This window comes from Pararge aegeria, chromosome 9, assembly GCF_905163445.1.
Source record: "Pararge aegeria chromosome 9, ilParAegt1.1, whole genome shotgun sequence".
Classification (NCBI taxonomy): Eukaryota; Metazoa; Arthropoda; class Insecta; order Lepidoptera; family Nymphalidae; genus Pararge; species Pararge aegeria.
This window is the reverse complement of record NC_053188.1, coordinates 12571234-12599016: the sequence shown is the minus strand read 5'-3', so window position 1 is coordinate 12599016 and position 27783 is coordinate 12571234. Positions and strand designations below refer to the sequence as shown.

The 27783-nt window shown below is 35.6% G+C and overlaps 1 protein-coding gene across 1 annotated transcript in view; it reads left to right on the top strand.

Moving 5' to 3' along the window:
- LOC120626621 overlaps positions 1–26722 on the top strand; it is a 39572-nt gene extending 12850 nt beyond the window's left edge. Inside the window, exons 7-22 of the mRNA XM_039894239.1 lie at positions 3217–3328; positions 4232–4416; positions 5696–5748; positions 6174–6236; positions 7957–8218; positions 9754–9803; positions 10749–10808; positions 11581–11715; positions 18618–18727; positions 19661–19836; positions 20599–20736; positions 21197–21375; positions 23407–23517; positions 24383–24547; positions 25437–25607; positions 26039–26722. Coding sequence (XP_039750173.1) covers positions 3217–3328; positions 4232–4416; positions 5696–5748; positions 6174–6236; positions 7957–8218; positions 9754–9803; positions 10749–10808; positions 11581–11715; positions 18618–18727; positions 19661–19836; positions 20599–20736; positions 21197–21375; positions 23407–23517; positions 24383–24547; positions 25437–25607; positions 26039–26137 — 2069 coding nt within the window. The 3' untranslated portion in view covers positions 26138–26722. The remainder of the gene's footprint in view (positions 1–3216; positions 3329–4231; positions 4417–5695; positions 5749–6173; positions 6237–7956; positions 8219–9753; positions 9804–10748; positions 10809–11580; positions 11716–18617; positions 18728–19660; positions 19837–20598; positions 20737–21196; positions 21376–23406; positions 23518–24382; positions 24548–25436; positions 25608–26038) is intronic.
- The last annotated feature ends 1061 nt before the right edge of the window (positions 26723–27783 follow it).

Sequence of the window (27783 nt, the reverse complement as noted above, 5' to 3'; positions counted from 1 at the left end):
TGACGGCCGACTGGCGCAGTGGGCAGCGACCCTGCTTTCTGACTCCAAGGCCGTGGGTTCGATTCCCACAACTGGAAAATGTTTGTGTGATGAACATGAATGTTTTCCAGTGTCTGGGTGTTTATCTGTATATTAAAAGTATTTGTATTATTCATAAAAATATTCATCAGTCATCTTAGTACCCATAACACAAGCTACGCTTACTGTGGGGCTAGATGGCGATGTGAGTATTGTCGTAGTATATAAAAAAAAAATCATGTTATTATAAAACAAGAGTTTGTTAAACCATAGCTTGACCTCCTAAGAATAAGGTTTTATATTTTTAAAAAACATCATTAACATTAATATAACACAGCTTTAATCTGTATGCCCCAAAATCGTCCGTGTCGAAGAAATATAGTACCTACATTTTTAAACGCGAAAATCTATTCAAGTTAGATCTGTGTTAAACTAAATTGTGATTCGGCATTATCCCTCACCGACGACATACTACATCAAACTAGTCGCTGGGACCCGCTGGAAACGAACGGCCCAGGACCGTGGATTTTGGAACTGCGTACCACAGATATTATACAGCAGTGGACGTCAATCTGTTGCGGAGATAATGACAAAATATGCTAGATATTGGGTTTTTGTCTCGAAAACCTAAAACCGCAGCACCGATTTTAATGGAATTTGCGTAGAGGTTAAAGGCATCCTTGAGAAGGATTCCAGGAACGTAGGATTCCCGAGGCATTTTTCAAACTCCGAAATAATCTCTTATCTCCGATCCTTGTAGACAATCAGCATCATCATCATATCAACCCATTACCGGCCAACTACAGGGCACGGGAAGAGAAGTGGTTATGGCTTTAGTCCACCACGCTGGCTCAGTGCGGATTGGTGGACTGTAGACAATACCTACTTCCAAATATTTCAGAACATGTAATATAATTATAGAAACTGGAATGCCCTCCCATCTTCCGTCTCCCCCGATACCTATAATCTGGGTACCTTCAAATCGAGAGTGAATAGGCATTTTCTAGGCAAGCGCGCTTCATCTTAGGCTGCATCATCACTTACCATCAGCTGTGATTGCAGTCAAGCACTTGTCTATAAATTAAAAAAAAAAAACAACAACACAAACTTAATAGAATTTCGTTTTCAGATAATCCTCTACAAATAATATAACTTGATGTCATTTCCTATATTTCATATCATAAAATAAATATGAATCACAAATCGGTATGACGATAGCATAATCGTTAAGTAATTTTTTTAATAATACTAGATTACTAGTCGTTAACACGGGATCGAAGTGAGATGTTTTATAAAATATAGTAGCTTTCTTTAATAAATGAGCTATCTAACGCAAATATACTTCAAATAGAATAATTACGAGTAATTCTTTGAGTCAAAAATTCCAACAAGGAATTCTGGGGCTATGAGTACAGGATTAAATAGTACAAATATAATAATTTACACTTCAAATTAAAATAGGTACTTAATGTTCAGTGGCAGATGATATACTGAAGGGTAGGTCAAAATCAAAGTCAAAGTCAAAAATATCTTTATTCGAGTAGGCCCATAGGTGGCACTTTTGATGCGTACATAAGAATTACACGGTAGTGAGATGATGGCGATAACCACATTTGTAAACTTAAAACTAAAGCTACGAGGGTTCCAAACGCGTCCTGGTCTAAGAAGAAGCCCACAACAAACTTAGCCGGGTGTTTGTTTTTATCACTATCACACAATGTCATTTTAAATTATTAGAAGAGCAACCTGGTTAGAGCAGTAATTACAAGCTTTTTTATCGATTACGTAGTCCTTAATAGGACTTTTCTATAAGCTTACGTTTAATACAAACTTTTAGGCTTTTAATAACTCTTACAATGCCTATCCTTAAGTTTTTTATAACTCCTAATGGAGATTTTCTTCATTTTATATCACCTGCATACCCTGTGCACACCCTCTATGCACGCCACTGTTAATGTTAACTTTCACTGTAAACATAATAATATCGCAATTTTAGAAATAATATTTTGTTTGGATAAACCAAAAGCCGATATAGATATCAGTAGATATAAAAGAAAAAATAATAGATACATAATATCGAGAGAGTTCGTTTTTTAAAAATAATTTCAATATTTTGTTTATCCATTTAATTTTTCGAAGCTAATAACTAATATTTAAAAAGTTAATTGCTAAAAAATAATAGTTACCAAAGAATCTATATAAGCTGCTTAAATGGTGTACTTATGTTAAGCAATAAGCCCTAAGTACGTATTAAACCGACTTTTTTAAATGGTATTTGCTCAATAATAATAATAATTAATTAATTAATTAATTAAATAAGTAAGATAAATATTAGAACAACAATTACCTACTTATACAATGTTTGCAATCTAAGTGTTGAATGTAGGTATTAAAGTTTGACCCTTATCACCCAACGATCTATTCATAGTTTCGTCGCCATTGTCCACCCCGTTAATCAGGGTAAAGCGAATTCAGATAAACCATATTAATTTTATAATTTCGAAAGCGCGTTAACCAAGATAAGCTGTAGTATAATAAAAGACAATAGACGTTTACTGTCCATGGCTGCAGACGTGGTCTGTTTGCTTTAAAAAAAAAACCAACGCGGACGAAGTTTCGGTCAATAGCTGTGTAATATAATATTTTACATTAAAATATTAAATTTCAAACAAACAAACAATTAAACGTGAAAAGTAACCAAATAATACAAATAAAATCTGTGATTACTACACTGGGATTCTGCGTCGTGGAACCTAAAATAAAAATTTTAAAACGATGTAAACTTGACATTATCTGTCATAACCATAACAATCTCTCGTAGGCTACTTATCAGAATGGTGTGTGACTTGCACTGAATTATTTTAAATATATATGTTACAATTTTTTCTCACTGGTCGACCATGACGGTTCACCGAGACACAATCAATGTAACTAATAGCAGACTTGATGCCCTGGGGCCTTTCTACCGTCACTTTGAACAATATTATTTTAAAATGTCAATTTATCTGACACGCCTTGCTGTACTTAAAATAAATATGTAGTATAATTCTGTAACAAAACGTCATCATTAATATTGCTTCAAGCGATGGTCCTCAGGTCTCTGTTCCCATTACTCAGCATTGGGGCATTTATAGGCTTAGCATTAATTCAATTCATAACTCTTTTAAATTTTTTTATCCAGCCCGTAATACTTTTCAGAGAACATTATGATCAGATTTTTCGAATTGGATGATAAAGGTGATCGACCCTGGTCAGCTACAGCAACCTTCTTGCAGAGCGATGTACATCATCAGTATGCCATCGTTTTCAGGTATTAACATATTTTGTATCTTTTATACAGCGTGTAACAAAATTACGAAATAATATTGAAGGATGCATAAGTATATTTCATAATGATTCAACCTGTTAAAATATTAAATCAAAAGCATATTTATTTTTCCATACACACGAATTTGAAACATTCTAAGTGTTTACCTATGACTTGAAGAGAAAAGACCGACACGCGCATAGTACCTACGCTGCGCGACTCGTACCTAATACAGTGACAGGAGTCACATGATTTTAATTTTGCATGTGATGTTAGAGCTGTATCTGATTTATTTCAGTAAAAAATTATGGCAGTTATATACTCAAACACCATTAGGTTTTCGGTTCCACAGATAAGTCTAAGAGACAGTACGTAACGTACCTCTAAAGCCTGTGAAGTATTATTTCGGTTTTCATTTACATGTTGTAAATGAAATGAAATACATACAAATATTTGTTGAAAATTGTTATGGGCTATACTTTACTACTTTACTTGTTCTTCTAACTTCGGTTACTGTTAGTAACTGTAAGTTTTCTTAACTAATAAAATAAATAAACGAAATATGGTTGTGGTTATGGTATGGTATTTAAAAAATAAACAGCTTTCGTGCTCGCGTTTATGCTCGCGTAACTGAAACAGTATTTGGAGGAGACTTGAGATTTTTACACATTTCTATATGTATTATATAACGCTAAATCGCTTAGCGGTACATCTTTGTCGGCAGCGTGGTAACTAGCCACGAGTAAAGCCTCCCACGAGAACAGACATGAGATCAATCAGAAATTATAAGTTCTTATATTGACCCTCGATCCCAGTCCGACCCAGACCTTCCACTTAAAAACGCAGCGCCCAGGAGGTCGTCAAAAAGTTTCTAGTATTATTTACCATTTTTTTTCTTTATATCAGGACGCCACAATACCAAAATCCTCATACACCAAAGGACGTTAAAGTGTATATGGAACTAGTGAGACCCAGCGACGGTCGAGTTAGCGAACCGAAAGAATTCACCTACAAAGCTGAAAGTATTTATAAACATAGAAAAAAAAGGAAAGCCAATTATTCTTCGTACTCTTCCCTTGAAAGCGTCTCAGGTAAATATTATTAAATGATGGATAAATGATGCGGTGATAGCCTAGTGGTTAGGACATCGGATGCACTTTCGGGGTGCCGTGTTCGAATCACTATCACCTCTCTAAATTTTCTAAGTTATCTGCTTTTTGAACTTTTAAAATGTCACTTGCTTCAACGATGAATACATCGTGGGAAACCTGCATGCCTGTTCCCCATAATGCTCTCAAAGGCGCGTGAAGTCCACCAATCCGCACTGGGCCATCCTGGTGGACTCCAGCCTAAACCCCTTTTAATGTGGGAGGAGACGTGCCCTTTAGTGACTGATGTGATGAGTTAATAAATACGAGTATCGCTTGCTGTATCCTCGTTTGTCTAGCATTTAGCATGATTGAGTACAGAACACTGGGTCCTGTATTCCATTTCTGTCTGGTGGGAGGCTTCGGCCGTGGCAAATTACCACCCTATGAACGAAGACGTGCCGCCAAGCTATTTAGCGTTCCGGTACGATGTCGCAAAGAAACCGATTAGGGGTATGGGTTTTATTATGAATGCCATGCTCCTAACAAGTTTGCCCGCTTCTATTTTAGACTTACACCACCCACCGGGTGAGATTGCAGTCAAAGGCGAACATACTATATACAACGTGTAACGGAATTACGAAATAATGTTGAAAGGTGCATAAGTTTATTTCATAAGGAATCATCCTGTAAAAATATGAAATCATAAGAAGCATATTTATTTTTCCATACAAACTAATTTAAAACATTCTCAGAGTTGACTTATGGCAACCCTATTGAAGATAAAAGAACGATACGTGCATAGTACCTACGCTTTATGACGCGTACCTACCTAAAAAAGTGACAGGTCACTTGATGTAACTTTTGCATGTTGCGCTAGGGCTGTATCTGATTTATTTGAGTAAGGCAATGGTTTACTCAATAACTGCTAGCGTTAAGGTTTCACAGATAAGTCTCAGAGACAGTATATAATGTACCTCTAAAGCCTCTTGAAGTGTTATTTCGGTTTTCATTTTTACATTGTATCACTCGCACCGATAAATGAAACATTAATAGAGCTTGTTCGAGGTGAACGGATAACATCAAGCGAGACGCAGGGAGCCGTTGGACCCAAGCGGCATAAGACCGTGGTATTTGGAACTCCCTACAAAATTCCTATGTCCAAAAATGGACGTCCATTACGATCGTCCATTAGTTGACATGATAATTACGATGATGATACAGGCGCGGTGTATAATATATTTCTAATGTTGCTCAAATAAGCGTCGTATTGTTATTTCAGGTGGATCAATAAAAAGCTTCAGTGATGTGCCTTTATCTGTGGAAAATGTCAATGTAAGTACAAATTGCTTTATTAAAATTATTTACATTCACTGATATTTACAATCAAACACTGGAAGGATTTAGAAATAAATATGAAAAATGTGACTTCGAAATGAAGATGGCGCGTAACAGATTAACGTTATATTGCTACCTATGAAATTTCTCCCAAACGTCGATAAAGAAGTTTCACTTCAATAAAAATACGTTTTTTCATAATACACGTACATATTATATTATGAAAAACGTATGCACACTTTTTTAGCCATTGTTTGCTACTGCGGGTCTAATTATCCGCTACGGTACTTTGTGAGCAATATATTTTCATTTCAAATTCTGGTATGCTGTTTTGGCTTCCACTTAAACAAATTTAAACACAATTCTTTTCCTATTTTGAACTTAATTTTTCTTTTTGAATCCGTTTTTCTTTTGTTTTCTAGAACAACAATCATTTCTATATAAAAAACGAAGACGAAATCATGCAGGGAATCCCCGTTTATACGGTAAGTAATTAAATAATAGAAAAATAATTGTCACACATTATTGAAGCAATTCTGCTTGGCGGCAGTACTTCCCCGTGCAAGCTCTGACACAAAAAGCTGTACTACTGCACTTTATATGATACCTACTATTATAATTATATTATACTAACAAAACAAGCGGTGATGAAGTGGCTTCGGATTCCCTATAGGAGGGACCGTGTTTGATTCCCGGCACGCAACACTTACTATTCGGAGCTATGTGTGTCTTAATTTAAGCTATTAGAAATCTAATCTAATGTAAATGTAAAATGAATTTGCATTAACCAGATGATATTCGCATTTGGAATTTGTAAGAGAGTTTAGACTAAGAAAGGGTGATACAAATACTAGTTTAGTCTATGTGTATCAATTCAAAAAGTCACAGATCACATTAAACTATAATCGACCAGCTGTGAAATTATGTAAGTTTAACCAAAAATGTAACAGAACAAACTATGTACATAGAAACTTAACTTGTGTAGTTTAAAGATATGATATGATAAGTAGGTACATACTTACCAACCTATTCAATGAATCAAATACAGAACATTCAAATACCTACCTACTTATTCTGCCTAAGTAATTATTGACAATTTTATCATATTTTAATAATTATTGTATTCGTATACTTAGTTAGTATACTTTTACTGCTTTCAGTGGATGATGTATCCCAAAAAAAATCCCAAAATCACTTGCTTGCTCTAAGGGCGAAGAAAAACATCGTGCATCGTATATGCATTTCGGAGAGTTTCCCAAATGTTCTCAAGGGCGTGTGAAGTCCACCAATCCGCACTTGGGTAGCGTGGTGGACTACGGCCTAAATGCCCTAAGTGCCCTAGTAGGCCGTTAATGGGTTTATGTTGATCATGACAGATTATTTAATAACCCCCGAAGCAAAACGATGGGTGCTATAAGTTCGACGTGTCGGTCAGTCTGCGGCATCGCATTTCCCGAACGGAGGAACCGGTTTGGAATTTCTATAGTTCCTTCAGTATCGGTAACAAAAGGGCTTTATTAGTAGAAAATTACACTATGACAAATTTCAAATCCAAGGTGGCCGCCGTCACCACGTAATGGCGAATTGAAAGTTTTTTCCACAGCTCACCTCAGAATAATGTAGACTATTGTAAGTCGGAGCTTTCTTTTTAAATATTGGATAAAGAAATCCATGATATATTATGAAAATTTAGCTTAATTTGCTACAGTCCGCGAAAGCAGGATAATCTGTATGGTGTAATTAATAAATTCTTCAATCCTTACACTCCACACCAAACAGATCTTCGGCAATGTACCCTCTACGCACGCTTCGCTACGTTGTATTTCGTTCAATCATAAGATACTTTAAGTTTGACGACCGATTGGCGCAGTGGGCAGCGACCCTGCTTTCTGAGTCAAAGGCCGTGGGTTCGATTCCCACAACTGGAAAATGTTTATGTAAAAAGTATTTATGTATATTATTCATAAAAAAAATATATTCATCAGTCATCTTAGCACCCATAACACAAGCTACGCTTACTTTGGGGCTAGATGGCGATGTGTGTATTGTCGTGGTATATTTATTTATTTATTATTATTTATACTAAACATTAAAATAATATTGCAATTATAAATAGGAACAAAATACTTACACATTAAAAGAAAAGTAAGTTCATCCCGGACAAACATCGTGACACTGGAATTGTATATAATAGTTGTATTGCAGGTACCTCAAATGCAGCAGGTGGCGCCGACTTCAGACTCAATGATGGCGGACGCTATCCTATACGATATGGGCTCGACGCCAGCCGAGGTACTGGGCGCTCCGTTAAAGCTAAGCCCGATGCTTAGCCAGCCCAACGTGTCCGCTTCGCCTGGCCTGTCTGGCGTCCCTGAGTTGCAACTGCACTCCTCAGAGATGGACCGTATCCTTGAGCGGAGCATCGAGCCTGAGGAGAAGAAGCGCTTCTACGAGACTGACCTGAGCGGTAACTATACCAGATATCTATTATATATTATATTCTTTATTAACACCCGACGCTAAAATGACGGAGCGTTTTTTGTTTTTATAGCAATAATTGACGGACCAAGCAGATGGTCCACCTGATCGTAAGTGGAAACCATCGCCTGTAAATAGAGTGTAGCTTGTCTGCTGGCGTCAGCGGAACGTTTTTACCGGCGTCAGTGAGTCGTCCCTCGCCCGCCGCTCGCACTAGTCCACCTTGTACGTTGGTTTAATTCAAATTCAAATACAAAATTTCCTTATTCATGTAGGCCTATCACAGGCACTTATGAAGCGTTCATACATTTATGATTTTATAATTGTAAGGGTATGTTGATAACTTCGTTCGCCAACTTAAACCTAAAGCTGTGAACCAAACGCCTGTGATTATACCGACAACCACACCCTTCAGAACTTTACATTGCATTGCAAAAATGCTGCTAAGCGGCCGAAATAAGCATGTTATAGTCGTAAAAAAGTAATAGGCCCGTTTTGACATTTGTCATCGCGACGTAACTAGTTATGAACCATAAGACTCGGGACTCGATACTCACGATAAATCAATTCTAGTTTGTATCAGTACTTGATTGATATTATTATGTATTGTAAAGTGTTCGTTCGTTCAAAGTATTCCTTTAACTTCACAACCAATTCGCGTGACTGGCTGTTGATTATACGTCCACTTTTCAACATGTTGAAACAGAGTTCGTACTATATAACAACGAAAACAAAAATCGAGTCAAATCACTATGTTTAGATCAATGTCCAAAGTAGAAGAGCCACAGTTAACGTAATTAAAACAATATATATCAAACTTAAACGAGCGCACAGTCAACTTCACAAGTTGGGGAACGAAAAACTGCGCAGTGCGCGCGGGGACGCTTCAGTCATGTGCCGCTTGGTCAGATACATCAATCCAGTGTCGTCAATTCAAAATTTTATTTGCGGCTTTGATACTAAGCTCATTTTTTGCAGTAAAGATTACTACACAATATTTAATTTCGTTAAAAAAAATGGTTACAACTCTAGAATAAAAATAAAAAAAAGACTGAGAACGTAACTGTTTTCGAAACGTTTCGCAAAAATTATAAATTGCATGCTACTATAAAGTAAGCGCAAAAAGAATACTCGCGATATATTCATTCTTTCATATTATTTAACGTCCCACAAAAATTTACGTATTTTTTAATACACTATTAATTGATTTTTATTTTATCGTTTCTTTCAGTTTCGTTCCAAGTTACATTCTATGGTCTTTCTTGTACAAATGTCAAAACGGGCCTATTAAATTTTTACGACTATAGTAGTAGTACTTCCCCGGACGAGCGCTTTCACAAAAAGCTCTTTTACTACTATAAGTTTGACGTGTCAGTGTGTGTTTGTTTGTGGCGTCGTAGGTCCCGAGCGAATGAACCGATTTTGATTTTGTTATTTTTATTTGAGAAGTGAATTAGTCTGGAAAGTTCTTAGCTATGGCACTTATCTAAAATGCCACTTTTTATATAATATTTTTTTTTTCAGAATATTTTAAACATTTCGATGGAAGTTTAAGCTTAGATGGAATGAATGAGGTAAGAACTGCAGATAATTCAAACTATTGCGAACTTTTATGACAATATGTAATTTAAATTAGGTTCTCCTCGTTCTCCGGGAAATACGAAAAGCGTTCAATTAATAGAAAAAAAATTATCCCGACAATTATAAATCGAAAACTGCCTTTTAGAGGTAATGATGAAATTAGTCCTATATGGAACTGAGCTTCCTCAAATTCAAGACCCTAAGAACGCCACTGTTCTTATGACGGTTTTAGAGCATAGACCGACCGCGCTGCTCCAGTGCGGGTTGGTGGGCTTTTACAACTTTACCAGAATGCAGAGATAACAACTGGGACCGACGGCTTTACGTGCTCTTCGAGACACGGGGGCTGACACCGCCAATTTCCTTATTGGTACTGAATTTTTTTTGATAGAAAATACACAATACCTTAAATAATTTTTAGCCCGACCCGGGATTCGAACCCAGGACTTCGTGATCCGTAGATGAACATGCATTAGACCAACGAGGCAGATAGGAACAAGATAGCACTACTAAATTCAATCTGCTATCTGGAGATTTTGGATTGGATTAATTAATAGTTTTTACATTAATATAATGCTTAGAAGCGGTGATAGTCCAGTGGGAGGACTTCACTTTCGGGGGAGTGAGTTCGAATCCCGGCACGCACGTCTACCTTTTTTAAGTTATGTGCGTTTTAAGCAATTAAGATATGCCTTGCTTCGACGGTGAAGGAAAACATCGTGAGGAAACCTTCATACCTAGGAGTTCTCCATGATGTTCTCGATGTTGGTGAGTCCACCAATCCGCACTCGGCCAGCGTAGTGGACAACGGCCTTAACCCATTCTCATTGTGGGAGGAGGTTTATATAATCATGATGATATTGCTTAGTCAAAATATAATATTTGTGTTACTTTGCTTTTATTGTTAATGGAAATAACTTTTATTTTGATTTGCCCAGGTTGGAGCTATGGATATACTCAAATGCTCCATGTTCGCATCGGATTCTGGCAGATCAAAGGTTTGTTAATATTATTTTATCCGCGCAACTATCATCAGTCGGTGGACATTCTCCTTAGACTTTAATAGAAAAAACCACAAAGAGATTCAGTGTAACACCTAACTAAATCGTGTATTTGTTTATGCCTGAATAAAAAGAAGCAGAAACCCTTTATTGCACGTATAACATAGAGGAAAAGAAACAGTAAGGCGAATACAGTACACAATGTAGACATGCAATGGCGGCCTAATTGCTGCAAGCAATCTCTTACAGGCAACCTTGGTAGATTCAAATACGTAGATAATTTAAATGAATATACTTAATATATAACAAACATAATATATTTAAGTAGATTATAGAAAGAAATATACAGAATCTACTTCAAATGCCATCACTCGAAAGAGAGGGAGTAGTCTTTCAAAGGACTCTTAAATATCGGAAGGGAACTACTTCCACGAAAAGATAACGTTCAAAAACGAAAATCCGATAATGACTTCTTTAAAGTACCATAACGCGGTTAACTTTAGTTTTCTAAGCGCATTATCAGTGAGGCTGAGCAATACAGTGAGGCATTCCCTTGTTAATTGATATCAAACTGTTTTTTTGTTTCACCACCAGTCAGCCCTTGACTGCAACCTCACCTGGTGTTAAATTATGAATCTGGTCAAAATTATGGTCTATCCAGGTAGGGGCATAGCAGGTGTATTAAACTCATATCCCTACTCCACGGTTTCCACACTTCATTTCACATCATCATCTTAATTAAACCTAACTGAAACTTTTTTTTTTTCAGACAGTGAAACTCATTGAGAAAGATGCTATGAATGTTATTGTCAAAGAGGAATCTCCGAAAATGCACGTGAAAAAGAATAACGCCGGCGAATATTCTGCCGTTTATAAGTCAGATGATGGTCGGGAAGTTAAAAAAGTAAGTAAATACCCATGTGAAGCTCGAAGATAGCAGTAGAATATATTTTATGGTTATCTCTTACGACGTTACGGAGCAAACGGATCGTACAATTGCATGCGAATAAGTTTGATTTCATTAGTTAACAAATGTTAATTTATGCCCGTTTTCAGTAAACCTATGAAACGCTTACATTGGAGTTCCTATGATTCCTTTCACAATGTGTGGTGTGGTATTTTGTGTTTTCGTTTATGTATGAATTTGGGGTTATTAAAAAAAACCCAATTGAAATTTTTACATTTGTCAAGTGTCAGTTTACGAGTTGCCTAAACATTACGCACCGCTGAATCGGTGTCGTAAATGACGCCTAACTTCGTCTGTCATCATTTAAGAGTTGGCGAAACGTTTTTATTCTCTACGCATCACTGAAATCATAAATTACTTAAACTGACACTTGACAGATGTAAAAATTAAAATTAGTTTTTTTTTAATAATCTTAAATCCATACGAAAACGAAGACACAAAATACGTATCATAATATCTTAAAACAATAGGTTAAACACTGTTATTCCTATTTAATTTGCATAAACCGTCCATTGCACAGTGAGATTATAAGAAGTACTTTTACGCAAGTCGATATGTACCCAGCATAAAATTCATCTGCGTTGGTCAACAGCATAAAGTTCACTTGGTTGCGAACTAAACTAGACTTAATCATTCATACTTAGTACCTTTTCTCTTGTTAAAATATAATTTCACATACAAATTCAAAAATGTTATTCCTGTAGAACCCATGTATCACAGGCACTATATATAGCGTCCATACATATAACGCTTCATAGACCACATACATATAACATATTACTGCATGTAATATGTTACTGCATTTGTTAACTTAAAACTAAAGCTAGGGGGGTTCCAAACGCGCTATAAAACTTAACTATCTGAATTCTAATAAATAAGTTTACTAAGGCCAACTATGCAGTATTAAAATATTATTTATTAGAGTCCATCATTTATCCAAACATAAATTAAAATTTTACTAGTCAGTGGCCAATGAGAATGGGTCATTTGGCCAATTTTCATACAATTTTCCTCTTAAGTGTATCTATGAAAATTCTCATTAAATTTGAAGCATTGTGATTTATGTTGTTTCCAATTACTTTTTTTTATCTAATATACATTCATTAGATTTAAATGGAGTCCATAAGCAATTCAAAATATGAATACAATCCGGAAACAATTTAGTACAAAAGAGGACAGGAATAAATTAGTATCTCTAGCCCAGATAATAATCTGAAACTAGTGTGGGTATCCTCTCTTTAAACTGCATTCTGCGTGTTTCTGTAGTGTTTGTATTCTCATTGCTTGTTGCCCATTGTCAATATTTTGTTTCCTTGTGAAAAACATTATGTTATAGCTACCAAGCGATAAGCCTTCTACATCTTTCTTCATTTTGTTGTTTGTCTTGTATATATTCTTAACTTGCAATATTTTTAGACCTGCCAATTTTGTTTATATGATTGATATATGTACAACAGAATTGGCACACCCATAAATTGTTATATTTCAATGACTCTCTTATCTCGTTAACTAACTGAATATTTTTTAGTACATGACCGTTGTTTTTTTGAATTGGAGTAAGCTCTTTATCTATGGACAACATTTAGATTTTTTAACCCTCGGCTCAAAACGACAGAGTGTTATAAGTTCGACGTGCCTGTGTGTGTGTGTATGAGCATGTATGTCTGTGTATGGTAAAGCGATTTTGATTTTGTTTTGTTTTTTTTTGTATGAAAGGTGAATTAGTTGTAAGTGTTATTCTTCTTCAAGATTGCCGCCTCTACAAAATGGCGAATTCCATATTTTTTCATAACTTCCTCATTATGGGTATCATATGAAAAGGCTTGAATAGTAGTAAATGTAAACTATTATATAATGGAATGAGGAATATTAACTAACATAGATAAAAAGTACAAACTTGAAAATTATTTTTTTGTGTGATCAATGTGTGTGTGACTGGTAGACCTAACGGATCAGTATTTATTTGGCTTTTAGTTTATTATATTTCGGAGTTTTTTTTTTTAAATTTAAATTTAATGTAAAGTTATTTTCGTAAAAGATTACCAATAAATTACGTCCCGTGCATTTGTATCTCTCGCTACGCTCAGTATTGTATTTTTGAACCATTTGCTTCATTTGTTGAATGTCTTAGACCGCCAGCTCGGCATTTGATACAAACATTGCATCAATATACCTAATTTGTATACTTCCGTAAGAAACAGTCTTTCGTTACTATAGATATAGATAGCATTTGAGGGTTTTTTTGATCGTCTCAAATTACTCAAAAATTCTTTTTTACTCCGTCACTATTTTCAGTATTTTATAATAAATTCTATAAACCATATGACAGTTGTGTTGGCAGGACCGCATACTCAAAAGATTCGATTTTAAATATTTCAAATGAAGTTCACAAAAAGTACAAATAAATTAAAATGGCGCGAAAACGCTCCCTTTGGGCTCACGCGACAGGGTGTTCAGCATTAACATAACTGTTTTGCTATGCAATCGGTATCCACGACCTTGAATGTAAACACAGCTGATATTATGAAAAGAATTTGAATAATAGCCTTACGGCTTACTACCCTATTTCGAAACCAGTTTGTTTATACTGTGAGGTTGGTAACGTACATATCTTTGATTTATTCTTACTTTTCACAATGTGGGCCAGAGTGCCTATGTTTTGTCTAATTTATGAGGATGATAATTTTCGTATTTTTTCCTGCTATTTTTACTTCAATGATGAGTTCCGCGAACGTGCATGTCACTTACAACGGACAACCACAATCCAAAACCGGTTTATGGTTATAAATAATTAGAAAACATAACACATATATTTGCATTCGTTTAGCATGTTAAATTTGCCATTCAGTAGCAAAAACTTTTGAAGTTTATCTATTTAAAATGGCATATAAGAATGTCGCTTTAAAAGAAAATCTCTCGATTTTCCGATCTCATGCGTAAAATTACGGTGCTCCCTAAAGGCGCCCGCGCAAACACTCATAAGTTGTTATTGTTGTGATCTTGTGAGACTGATAAAATTTGTTTTAGTTTTTAATTTTTTTTATTATTCGTTTTTATAAAATCATTGTTTTATTTTGTTATTGCACGCCTCATAAGCGAAGTGTGGGTGGGTATTACTGTCAGTTTACGCACACCGAGTGATTCTCCAACTTTATAAGGGAATATAAATAGACAAATTTTGTGATATTTTTAAATCTCTTTTTATTATTTAAACGAATTAAAAAATTAAAAAAGTTCTGTCTTCGACGTCCGTGTGTCTGTATGTGCGGATCCCGTATCTTGTGGCCACGATAACGAGCGAAATACTTCACTTATCGAGTTGGTTTTTTTTATAGGCTTCAGTATTTTGAGGAATAGAAGCCTATTGCTTTTCCGGGAAAATTAAATGTATAGTAGTAACAATGTAATAGGCCCGTTTTGACATTTGTACAAGACCATAGAATGTAACTTGGAACGAAACTGAAAGAAATAATAAAATAAAAAACAATTACATTCAGTGCGCTTACTTTATAGTAGCATGCAATTTATAATGGTTGCGAAACGTTTCGAAAACAGTTACGTTCGGTCTTTTTTTTTTTTTTAATTTTTTTACTGAATATCACCAACTTCATACGATTTTAATCGAAATTAAATATTGTGTAGTACCTAATCTTTACTGAAAAGAATTTTTCGTTCCCCAACTTGTAAAGTTGACTATCCACTCGTTTAAGTTTGATATTTTTTTTTTACTATAACGTGAACTTTGGCTCTTCTATTTTGGGCATTGATTTAAACATAGTGTTTGACTCGATTTTTGTCTTTGTTGTTATATAGAATACGAACTCTGTTTCAACATGTTGAAAAGTGGACGTATAATCAACAGTCACGCGAATTGGTTGTGAAGTTAAAGGTATAGTTTGAACGAACGAACACTTAACAATACATAATAATATCAATCAAGTACTGATACAAACTTGAATTGATTTATCGTGAGTATCGAGTACGGAGTCTTATGGTTCCATAACTAGTTACGTCGCGATGACAAATGTCAAAACGGGCCTAATTCTTTTTTACGACTATTGATTTATTATTATTTACAAATAATGAGATTATGAGGCGTGCACTTTTGGATTTTCCAACTATTTCATTTTAATTTTACTTGTATGAAACAATATTTTGTTTGAAGAATTGTTATTTTGTAAGAATCACTTTGTTGTATGTTGAGACTTGAGGCATACTATTAAATAATTCTATTACAAAATGTCATACTACAGATAGTAAAGTATTTTTGTTTTTCAAATTTATTTTCATTAAATATAACTATAAAGTTAGAATTTTTATTCATATACAATTCCCTCCCTGATCACAGTAAGTGGATATCATAAATCTGGCATCCAAAGGAAGTTGCAATGCAAGTTGATTTGGTAGAAACTTTCGCAATTCGAAAGCTATTCACAATATATATACAACGTGTAACCGAATTACAAAAAAAAGTTGAAGGGTGCATAAGTAAGAATGGTCCCGTAAAAATATTAAATCAAATTTATTTTTCCATACAAACGAATTCAAAACATTCTAAGTGTTTATTTTTGACCCGGATGAACCCTATTGAAAACAAAATACTGACACGCGCATAGTACCCACGCGTCGCCTAAGAAAGAGTTTTCTCTTTCGCTTTAAGAGTCGCATGATTTTAATTTTGCATGTGATGTTTAGCTGTATCTGATTTCTTTCAGATGAAACTATGGCAGTGGTTTACTCAAAAACTATAGATATGAATAGAAGCAAGCGCTACTTCGCGTAATTCCATGATATACTCATTATGAAAATTAAGCTACATTTTCATAATATAAAAACTATTAGGTTTCGTTTTCACAAATAAGTCTCAGAGACAGTACATAATGTAGCTCTAAAGCCTGTGAAGTATTTACGTTTTCATTTACATGTTGTATACTGCTCTTATTTTGATTATTTATTAACAGATATCATGAATTCATCAATAGCCTAAATCCACGGTTAGACTTGAGACCTCTCCCAACGTGAGTAATTAAGGGATAAATTAAAAGAAGTTAAAATAATGACTGTGCATATATGAAAATTTAATTTAAGTCCATAAAAATACAACAAAATTTAAAAAGAAAATGGACTGTAACAATATAAATATTAGAAGCAAAAATAAACTTGTGCAGTTTACTAGGCTACACAAAATTGCAAATTCATTCAAGGGCAATTATATATTATTTTATAACAAATTACCAAATGAAATCTTAGAGATGTCTCTCAATAAGTTCAAAGTTTATATAAAACGTAAGCTTACAGAAAAATCCTATTATAATATTAAGGATTACTTAAACGATAAAAAAGCTTGGGTGTGAATTGCTCTAGCTTCATAGCTTAATATAAATTTACTGGGAGATGGTGATAACAAAAAAATTACCCGGCAAAGTTTATTGTGGGCTCTTCTTAGACCAGGGCGCGTTTGGAACCCTCGTAGCTTTAGATTTAAATTGGCGAACGAAGTTATCACCATCCCCTTACAATTATGTAAACAAATATGTATGAACGCTTCATAAGTGCCTGTGATAGGCCTACATGAATAAAGAAATTTTGAATTATGAATTTGAGGGTTTGCCCATAATTATATAGTTTTATCCATAATCACCACGCTGGTCAGACGGGTGATCGTAGTAGATCATAGATGATACTACTAAGTAGCACAGAGAACGCTGCTACCTGTTCTCAGTTATACTCGAACCGTTACTTAGTAGCCTCGTAAGACACCCGCGAGAAGAGGAAATCCAAAAATTATAAGTTCGCAAATTGTCCGTGCCGGGGAACGAACCCGGGACCTCTGATAATACCATAGGGCAAACCGATGCGCATACGTATTTTAAGTAAGTACAGGAAAGCTTTGGCGTAGTATTATTGTTGTGGCGCTTTCAGTCTTTTCTTGACGTTTCGTTTGAAAGGTTTGTCATTTGCCGTATTCACCTCTCCGCGGCTAGCTGCTCCCAATTGCTCCAAAGTACATTGTATGATGCAAGTAATTCAAATCCAAATATTCTTTATTCATGTAGGCTTATCAAAGGCATTTACTAAAAAATATAATGAGCATCAAGTATAAACTTCAAGACTAGCAATGGATGGCACTTAGGTCATGTTATTATATGATCTCAAATAATTGATGCTAATCCGTATTCCGTGCTAACTCTTTTCCCGCCAATCTATCTTGTCAAACTCGCGTCACCGCCATAGATCGTAAAATTTTATTTTATAATCTAGTGAAGGCCATTATTCTATTTTCAAAGCACTATGAATATACTACAATGAGAATACAAACTATGGTTTGTTGATATCTTATACTTATCTATTAAGGTGAAGAGTTTGTTTGTTTGTACTGGTCCGATTTGAACAATTCCAAGTGTTGGATTATCCCATTTATCGAGGAAGGTTATAGGCGCACGCTAAGATCGATAGGAGCATAGCACCAATTAAGAATGTTTCAAAATCGGGGGATTTTTTTTTTTGAAAGCTTCCACTGCATGCGCTGTATATACGGTTAAAGATTCGATAAAATTATGAATATCAAATTTATAAGGTTGTCTTCAAGCCTTAAAACGTGCGTATTTAATATATCTATCATAACATGTGGTCCGCGACTACGTTTTGTTTCTGTATATTAAACAGGTTCCGTTTCTTTCCCGGAATGTATCCTCCAGGGTGCGATTGAACCGAACATAGGTAATAATGAAAAACAGACACTTTTCCATTAATAATATTAATATAGATACTGTTCCGTGTACATTGTACAGTATTATCACACACCGTGTAAGTATAAAAAGTGGTGGTGGTATTTATAGCTGGTGCTGGAGTTGTGCGAAATCATCAGAAATAAAACAGCGTACAAGAAACAAATCGTCAGAGCTAAATTGGAAAGGCTTTTTGAAATGCGGCTGTGCAATGGGGACACGTAAGTTTGTTGATTCATTAATATTTAATAATTATAAATGTTAGCATTCATCATTATTATCATCATCACACAGAAGCAGCCCACTTAGAGGGCACGGGCTCTTCTCAGAATTAGAAGGGTTTAGGCCGTAGTCCACCACCCTAGCCAAAAGCCCTAACAAACTAAACAAACTTATTTTAGCAGTTGTTAAATCATAGGTTAGGTAACATCATAAACAAATGAAATACTGTCTGAAACCAATCATAAATTTAATTTCTCTCAACAATTTGAAATGTTATATCTCCGATTACAATCACTATTTATTCCCATGGAAAGGTAACCGTCCTCCGGTTTCTACATTTTCCCCACGGCCATCTGCTCACTGCTCATAGACTCCCAAATTCTTGTAAATCACCCTCATCCTTCAAAGTTCGTGTTGTCGTCCCCTTTTTTCTTGATACCCGGATAATTTTCTTAGCTTTTTCCTTTTTTGTTTCTCCACTCCAGCTTGTTACCTCGTCCAAGATGTCCTCCTTTTTTCTCTAAAATCAATGTCTATGACCAACTTCCTGTCATCTTTCTTGGTGTTGCCAGGAATACCTGTGCTGTCTTTATTAAAATTCTCTGTAAATCTACTTATTATATCAAGTAGTAGCTTTTGTGAAAAACTCACCTGTCCCAGGTAAGTACTTTCGCCATATTTCTGCCGCCCAGCAGCATCGCTTCGATCCGGTCTAAAGGGCATGGTTGCCGATCTTATTCCAAGTGGGACATTTTCCTTGGATGACCTGAGAAGTGTTGCTTTGTTTATAGGCGATGGTTTTCAATTTTCCGTAAATTATTAAGATACAAGCTCTTTCACGCAAAAACACAACACAAAAATCCCTCCATCCATCCATCCAAACAATACTAATTTAAATTAAATCCTAACAACTTGTTTTTATTGAATTTTAGTTTTCTACATATGACTCTATGCAGCAATCAACCGAGCTTGGAATACATAGTGAAACTGATATTCAGCCTGAAAATGACTAAACTACTGAATTTGAAAAACAATCAAATGCGAACCATACTACACCTTGCAATCATCAATGATTCTCCAAAGCTTGTGTCGTTTTTGGTCTCAAAAGGTAATTTTTTATAACACCCAAAAATAAATATTTTAAAAATAAATTTCTTAAATGATAAGTCACTAGTTATTCTTATTTTAATGCAATGCAACAACTTATTATTTATTTGTCAAAACAGTATTTTTCACTTCTCAGTGACCGACAAACCTAAATGAGAATTATACCATCCACAATTAAAACATTTTTTGTCTAATTGTGCAAGACCAAGCAAAAACTGTCTTTTGTTAAAACTAGTCTCATAAACATTTTTTATTGTTTATGACAGTTAAAATGATTGTGTCATAATTGTTAGTCCACTATTCTTTAAAAAAAAAAAAAAAAGTAGCTGATATTCGCGATGAGAAAATTGTGAAATGGTGAATATATGCATATTCAATATTATTGTTAATATTTTTAATGTAATATAATAAATAAAAAATATTATTAATACTTCTATTTGGTACAAAAACATAAACTCCAAAAAAGGTTAATACATTCTGTTTTCGGTAAAAATACAGATTTAAGAACTCAAATAAAACCAAAGTAATATTATCATAATAAGAAATGGGACTAGTTCTAAAGAAATACAGCAAAACTTTTCGACCGACTATCAAATTTAGACAAAAATGGATGCTGTCTTGAGGTGAAAGAATAAATGCATACCAAATGTATAAAATTAATAAAACACGTCCTGAATGCAATCATCGGAATCCTTGCAACGCACGAGTTCGTTCCGCGTGTTTTATTGTTGTTTAGGAGACTTAACGATTTCCGTGTTTACAGGGTGCAATCCAATGGAAGAAGACGATGAGGGCAACAACGCAGTGCATTATGCAGTTATCTGCCAATCGTGCATCGAACCGTTGCTGGATGCTGTAAAGAGCAACGGCGTCAGTTGCGACATCAACGCTTACAATAACGGTAACTTAAATAAAACGAAGCGTAACAAGAAGCGGTAATAGTTCAATAGATAGAACTCCACGACATGGGTCTCCTCCTCAGAATGAGTAGAGTTTAGGTCCACCACGCTGGCTTAGTGGGGATTTGATGAATTCACACGCTTTTGTGAACATCATGGAGAACTCTCAAGCATGCATGTTTCCTTACGATATATTATTCAAAGATTAAAGCAAGTGATATTTGAATCGCACATTACTGAAAAATTAGAGATGCCTGGGGGGGGGGGGAATACAAGAATTGCTCATTTAAAGATATAAGATATAAAAAGCAGCCACTCTAGACTTGCGTAAATCAGACAACTTAATTCATACTGGCCAGGCGAGTTGCGGCCGACGAAGCGTGTAATGGCTGAAACAAATATATGGAATGCGGACCATTTCGTATGAGTTTTCCATTAAGTTTTTCTACTGTCTGCAAATAGAAAAGCAGAGTCCGTTGCATCTTGCGGTGATATACGAGTCCGTAGAGAGTGCGGCGACGCTGTTGCGGCACGGTGCGAGCGTGCACGCACGCGACTCCTGCGGGCGTACGCCGCTACACCTCGCCGCCACTGACGACTGCGTGAGCGTCGCGCGACTGCTTGTCGACGCCGTACCGCCCGTGAGTCCCCGTCCCGCGTCCCTCTCCCTAATAGCATGCTCCTTGTTTTTACCAGGATTATAGTCGTAATAATATAATAGGCCCGTTTTGACATTTGTCATCGCGACGTAACTAGTTATGGAACCATAAGACTCTGTACTCGATACTCACGATAAATCAATTCAAGTTTGTATCAGTACTTGATTGATATTATTATGTATTGTAAAGTGTTCGTTCGTTCAAAGTATTCCTTTAACTCCACAGCCAATACGCGTGACTGGCTGTTGATTATACGTCGACTTTTCAACATGTTGAAACAGAGTTAGTACTATATAACAACAAACACAAAAATCGAGTCAAATCACTATGTTTAAATTAATGTCCAAAATAGAAAAGCCATAGTTAACGTAATAGTAAACGGGCGCACAGTCAACTTTACAAGAACGAAAAACTGCGCAGTGCGCGCGGGGACGCTTCAGTCATGTGCCGCTTGGTCAGACACATCAACTCAGACTCATTATTAAGAACCCATTTTGAGAACCAAGCTTATTCTTTGCAGTAAAGATAACTACACAATATTTAATTTCGATATTCAGTAAAAAATGGTTACAGCTCTAGTATAAAAAAAAAAAAGACTGAGAACGTAACTGTTTTCGGAACGTTTCGCAACAATTATAAATTGCATGCTACTATGAAGTAAGCGCAAAAAGAATACTTGCGATATGTAATTGATTTTTATTTTTTTGTTTCTTTCAGTTTCGTTCCAAGTTACATTCTATGGTCTTGCACAAATGTCAAAACGGGCCTATTACATTTTTCCGACTATAGTTTATTTTTAACCCCCGACGCAAAAACGACGGGGTGTTATCAGCGGCGTGCACTTAATACATGCACAAAAGCACTGCATACCCAAATTATCTTATATAACTCGTATATGAGGGGATTTTTTTCAATTTTATGCCATTTACCTGCTTTATGCATACCCTGGCCACAAACCCTATGCACGCCACTGGGTGTTATAGGTTCGCCGTTTGTGTGGGTGTGTGTCTGTTTGCGGCATCGTAGCTCTTAGGCAGTGTTCTTAGCTAGCTTTAACAAAGATAAATAAACAAATATACTACGACAATACACACATCGCCATCTAGCCCCAAAGTAGGCATAGCTTGTGTTATGGGTACTAAGATGACTGATGAATATTTTTATGAATAATATACATAAATACTTAGAATCAACATATAAACACCCAGACACTGAAAAACATTAATGCTCATCACACAAACATTTTCCAGTAGTGCGAATCGAACCCACGGCCTTGAGTTCAGAAAGCAGGGTCGCTGCTGAACTGCGCCAATCGGCCGTCGGATGGCTGATGGCTGCCGATTGGCGGATTTCATAATTTTTTTACAACTCCCTCCATATGGGTATCAAATGATTTTTTGATTGACTGGTAGAATAGGTACTTTAATTACACCACTATGTCAGATTTCAAATCCAATATGGCTACCACAAAATGGCGAATGACATTTTGTTTTTCCCAACTTCATATGTATATGAAATGAAAGGGCTCGACAAACAATAAAGTGCAGTAAATTGAGAGTCTGGAGTTAAAATTCTTTATTAGCCATAAAAGAACCCCACATTGCAAAAAAATAATACTACGGCGATATAACGACTTATATTCCGCGTTCCGGAATATAAATCGAGTGGAAACTTATTCGTACTAAAACGAATAAATTTCACCGGTATTTTAACAGTGTTAAAATACCGGTGACATTGACTTCACTGCATAGAAGCACGTCTGAAGTTGAAAACAAAAGAAATATAAAAATTTAATTGAACAATAAAAGAACCGTCCTTTCTGTGGCACTGGAAAAAAAATGTTTTAAAATGATAATTATTCACCAGCACCACCAGCAGTCTATTCTCCTCTTCTTTTTTTTCCTGTTTCAAAGGTTGCCTGGCAGAGATCGCTATTAAGCGATAAGGCCGCCGTTTGTATTCTACTTCTTTCGATATACAAATAAAGAGTTTAATAATAATTATATATTGCAGAGCGACATAGACATTATCGATGGTAGAGGTTACACCGCGTTGCAAACAATTTGTGACGGACCCATGAGGAAGAACACACTTGAGATCGCCAAACTTCTACTTCAAAAAAAAGTAAGTCGAAGTAATTATGTATTTTTATGATCGAAAATCAAACAGTTCAGCAGGTGCCAAAATGTCGTGAATAACACCGGAGAGCAGCTATCCACTCACTCAAGCCATGAACGATACTTAATAATGCCACATAAATGTTGGCGTGACCGCTAGCACTTTATATAATACAAACACTTATATATATATATATATACTACGACATTACACACATCGCCATCTAGCCCCCAAGTAAGAGTAGCTTGTGTTATGGGTACTAAGATAGCTGTTGAATATTTTTATGAATAAAATACAAATAAATACTTATAATGTACAGATAAACACCCAGACACTGAAAAACAATCATGTTCATCCCACTGCGCCAGTCGGCCGTCAGTTATAACAGAAATTTTCTTAATAAACCTAAAATGTAAATTTAAGAATTTATTTGAAATTGCGACAACTCAACTACGTATAGCAACAATTTAACCGCTTATACATGTTACATTTCAAAAGTAGGTTGCTTATGGTTGGAAAAATGTCGTGAAGAACACCGGAGAGCAGCTATCCACTCACTCAAGCCATGAACGATACTTAATAATGCCACATAAATGTTGGCGTGACCGTGGCATTTAAGCTATGAAAGGGTTTGACAAAACGGTGGGTTGAAAGATTTTAGAATTAGAGCTTTTAAATCTGGAGATTTAAAGAACTTTAATAAAAATGCAATTTTCTCGTGAGTTTACAATAGGGGATGACAGTTTGCATGAAAAGTTTCACGTACCACATTAACGTACGCACGAAACTATTACAAAATTGCTTCCTTGTACTAATACAAATACTTGTATTATTATTTCGTGCGGAAAATGTATGAGTTGTTATTGTATAGGCGGATCCGAATAAACACGAAGAATGCAATCAACCAGCGTGGAAGCTGGCGCGGGACAAACCGGAGTTATCTGAACTGATACAAATGCACACGGGCACACAGCTCATTACTGAAGACGACATCAAGTCGGAGCCGGAGGATGAATTCGAGTCCGCAGACGAGGGTGTAAGTAAAAAAAATGTGTACATTATTCAACTAGTCAAGTTCTTTCAATTGATACGTACAGATAAAAAAATGTATCTTGCCATTTTCTGGTGGCGGCCATCTTAGATTTGAAAACATAGCTCAGGAAACTTCCGAATAATTCGCCGTTCGGTTAAGCCGTTTACGAGCTGCGATGCCCACACTCGCGCACACTCTTATTTGTCGACCCCTGGTTGCGAGCGATGTGGTCTTCTGCCTGGGCCTGACTCTGAACTTGGTTTGCCGACACCATTACTGTGGTCTGGTCTTGTAGAAGGCATTTAGGTCGTGGCTAGTTATCGCCCTACCGAAAAAGATGATGCCAAACGATTAAGCATGACTGCTGCATGATGATGATGTCGCGTTGAAACCGACTTGGGCTTACAAGTTTCATATTCCTACAAAAGACATTTAGAGTAAAGTCAAGGGCTAATTTGTATAAGAATAAAAAAGCTCCATTATTAACACTGCACTGAATGTCCGTACCAAATGACAGCTTCAAATGTGTCGCCATTTTAGCGCCCCATATGTCCCACGCTCTCAACATGGAACTAGTAATATAGTAGATTTTAGCTATTCCAATTTTAGTTTCTAAAAACGCCGTCAAAATTTACAATAGAGTAAACGCGTTCCTATCATTAACATAACATAATAAATAGAGTACATATAAATAAATAAATAAATAATCCTGTTAAGATAAAATAAAAATATGGAAACAGAAAAAAAAGGGAGCAGTGAACGATCACGGGCTCTCAGAGGATTGAGAAAAAAAAGATCATTCACAATTTTTTAAAGAGCAAATTATTAAGAAACTAAATATTAAAATAAAAAAATAACATAGAATAAATATTTCATGCTCTCAACATTGTAGGAGGGTAGTGACGAGCCGCTTGCTGAGCTGCCTCTGTACATGGACGAGTTGGCAGCGATGCTGGACGAGCGAGGCGCCTGGCGCGAGCTGGCGAAGAGGTTGCACCACGGCTCGCACGCCTGGTACAGCGCCACGCCCAGCCCCGCCAGGACCCTGCTGAAAAATCTAAAGGTTATTTTTATTCCATCACAAGCAAGTTAGAAAAGCAGTTCATCATCATATCAACCCATTACCGGCCCACTTCAACGGGTCTTAGAAAAATATAGTACCTAACAGTTTTAGCACGCAGGAACCATATAAAACATTCGAAGTACTACACTTACGGGACAGAAAAGTTATCATTGACTTAACTGTCTCGTTCACTCATCGCAGTGCTTAGTGTAACATTTTCTTATTATTGAATTGCGTGAACGTCATCTACGATTTGTATACAATCGGAAGAGCGCATGCCAGTAACATTACTGGGAAAAAGGTATTGTCACTAGATGGCGCTGTTTCGATTGCATACTAATCGTTATATTAGAATCGTAGATACCGTATTCAGTTTTTTATCCTACCGACATTCTGCGAAGAGTTCTATGCTAATTTGTTTTTTTTTTTAGGAAAGTCACGAAATCACATCGAAATCACTGGCACTTTTACTAGAAGACATAGGTTGCTTGGATGCGGCTATGATCGTGAAGAGATATCTAAGCGATTGATTGTTGTGATAGCTAAGCGTGTAAATAATGAAATGAAGAATGTAATTTATTAGAATGAAAACAATTCTTTGTTTGAATAAAAAAATATACTTTTATATTATTGATGTGATGACAGCAACCATCATTTACATGGAGAGAGATACTTGTGTAGTTCTGGTTTTGACGTTAAAATACGTAAACTGCCTGTGTTCAGCAGTAAAAAGCTGGCAAAAATGATACCAAAAATTAACAATCACAATACTAGACATCCTGACGAGAACCGAATGACATAATCGAATACGCCTACTTTTTTGTTTTTGGTTGATGGTAACTCATACACTCCATAAAATTTTTTTTAGCATTTCTCTTCATGTAAACGGCGCAAAGAAATGAAATTCTAGTTGTTTTTTTTTGTATTTCTAAGTCACATGAATTGACCGTGACTAAAATTATTTTAAGTTTTTACTGATTATTAACTATTAATATACTATTCAGAGGAAGTAATCCCTGATATTTAATATCTTTTTTCATTTTATAATCATTCACAATTTGTAATTTTTATCAGTGTTCAATGATATTCAAATATGGCATCATATTGTTAAGTATTTTTCTATATAGACAAAATATTATATTAAATCAAATAAATAACTTTAGTTTGAATTATTATCCCTCAATTATATTAGTCAGTGAACCCTATGAAGAAAATAAACGTAAGTCCTTATTTAGGCACAATGTTATAAATGCGACAATGTTTGTTTAGAGATATTGTCCGGGAAAAAATGACCTTATCTACTTGAGACCTTAATTAACTCCTCATTCTAAAAAAGCTGAACAGATTCGATCAAACTTGGTACCGACTGATTTGAACAACTTTCTTGAAATAATGTGCAGGATTTACATAGTCGGTATAGTATCATAAATGTATTTATGATACTATACCGACTATGAGTATTAGAGTTCATCGGGCTGTCCTTTAAACATGTCCTAAAAACACTATATGGTTTGTTGTCTGTAATTTGGAGATATTCAACCTGTTGGACACTCCAAGATGACTTACGGATGCGTGTACGTGTAGTTATAATGATTACAACATAACCAAAGTATAAGGATGACCATACAGAAATCCGACGAAGCCTAAGGCTTCGTTTACACGGCATTGTCCTGCACGTTTTTTATTGTTTTTTTTACGTATAGTCAACCGGGTGTTCATATGGTAAATTTTCATTCCTGTAAAATCGAATAGCCGCAGTTTCCACAGTTGTCACAGTGAGTAGACGTCACTGATTTATCCCCGCTTGGGGTTTTGGGTACATCCTATTAATCAAGAATCTGTGCATACGATAACGTTTGAAAAATTATTCGAAAATCTTAGAAATGATGAAAAAATGTTTTTTAATTATCTTCGAATGTCTATTGAAAATTTTGAAAAGTTATTAACTCGACTGGAAAATTCAAGCCTACCAAAATCAAATACTAATATCCAGAAATGCATTAGTACTAAAATGAAATTAGCCATCTGTTTAAGGTGTCGGTATGAGTATGACGTGTCGTGTGAAGGAGACAAAGCTATACCATGGTCCATGTGCCACTGCAAACCGAATACGTCATCGTTCATTCGATTTGCTTGAATAGTCCGTTGAGTATGCGTTTAAACGTATAAGCGGTAC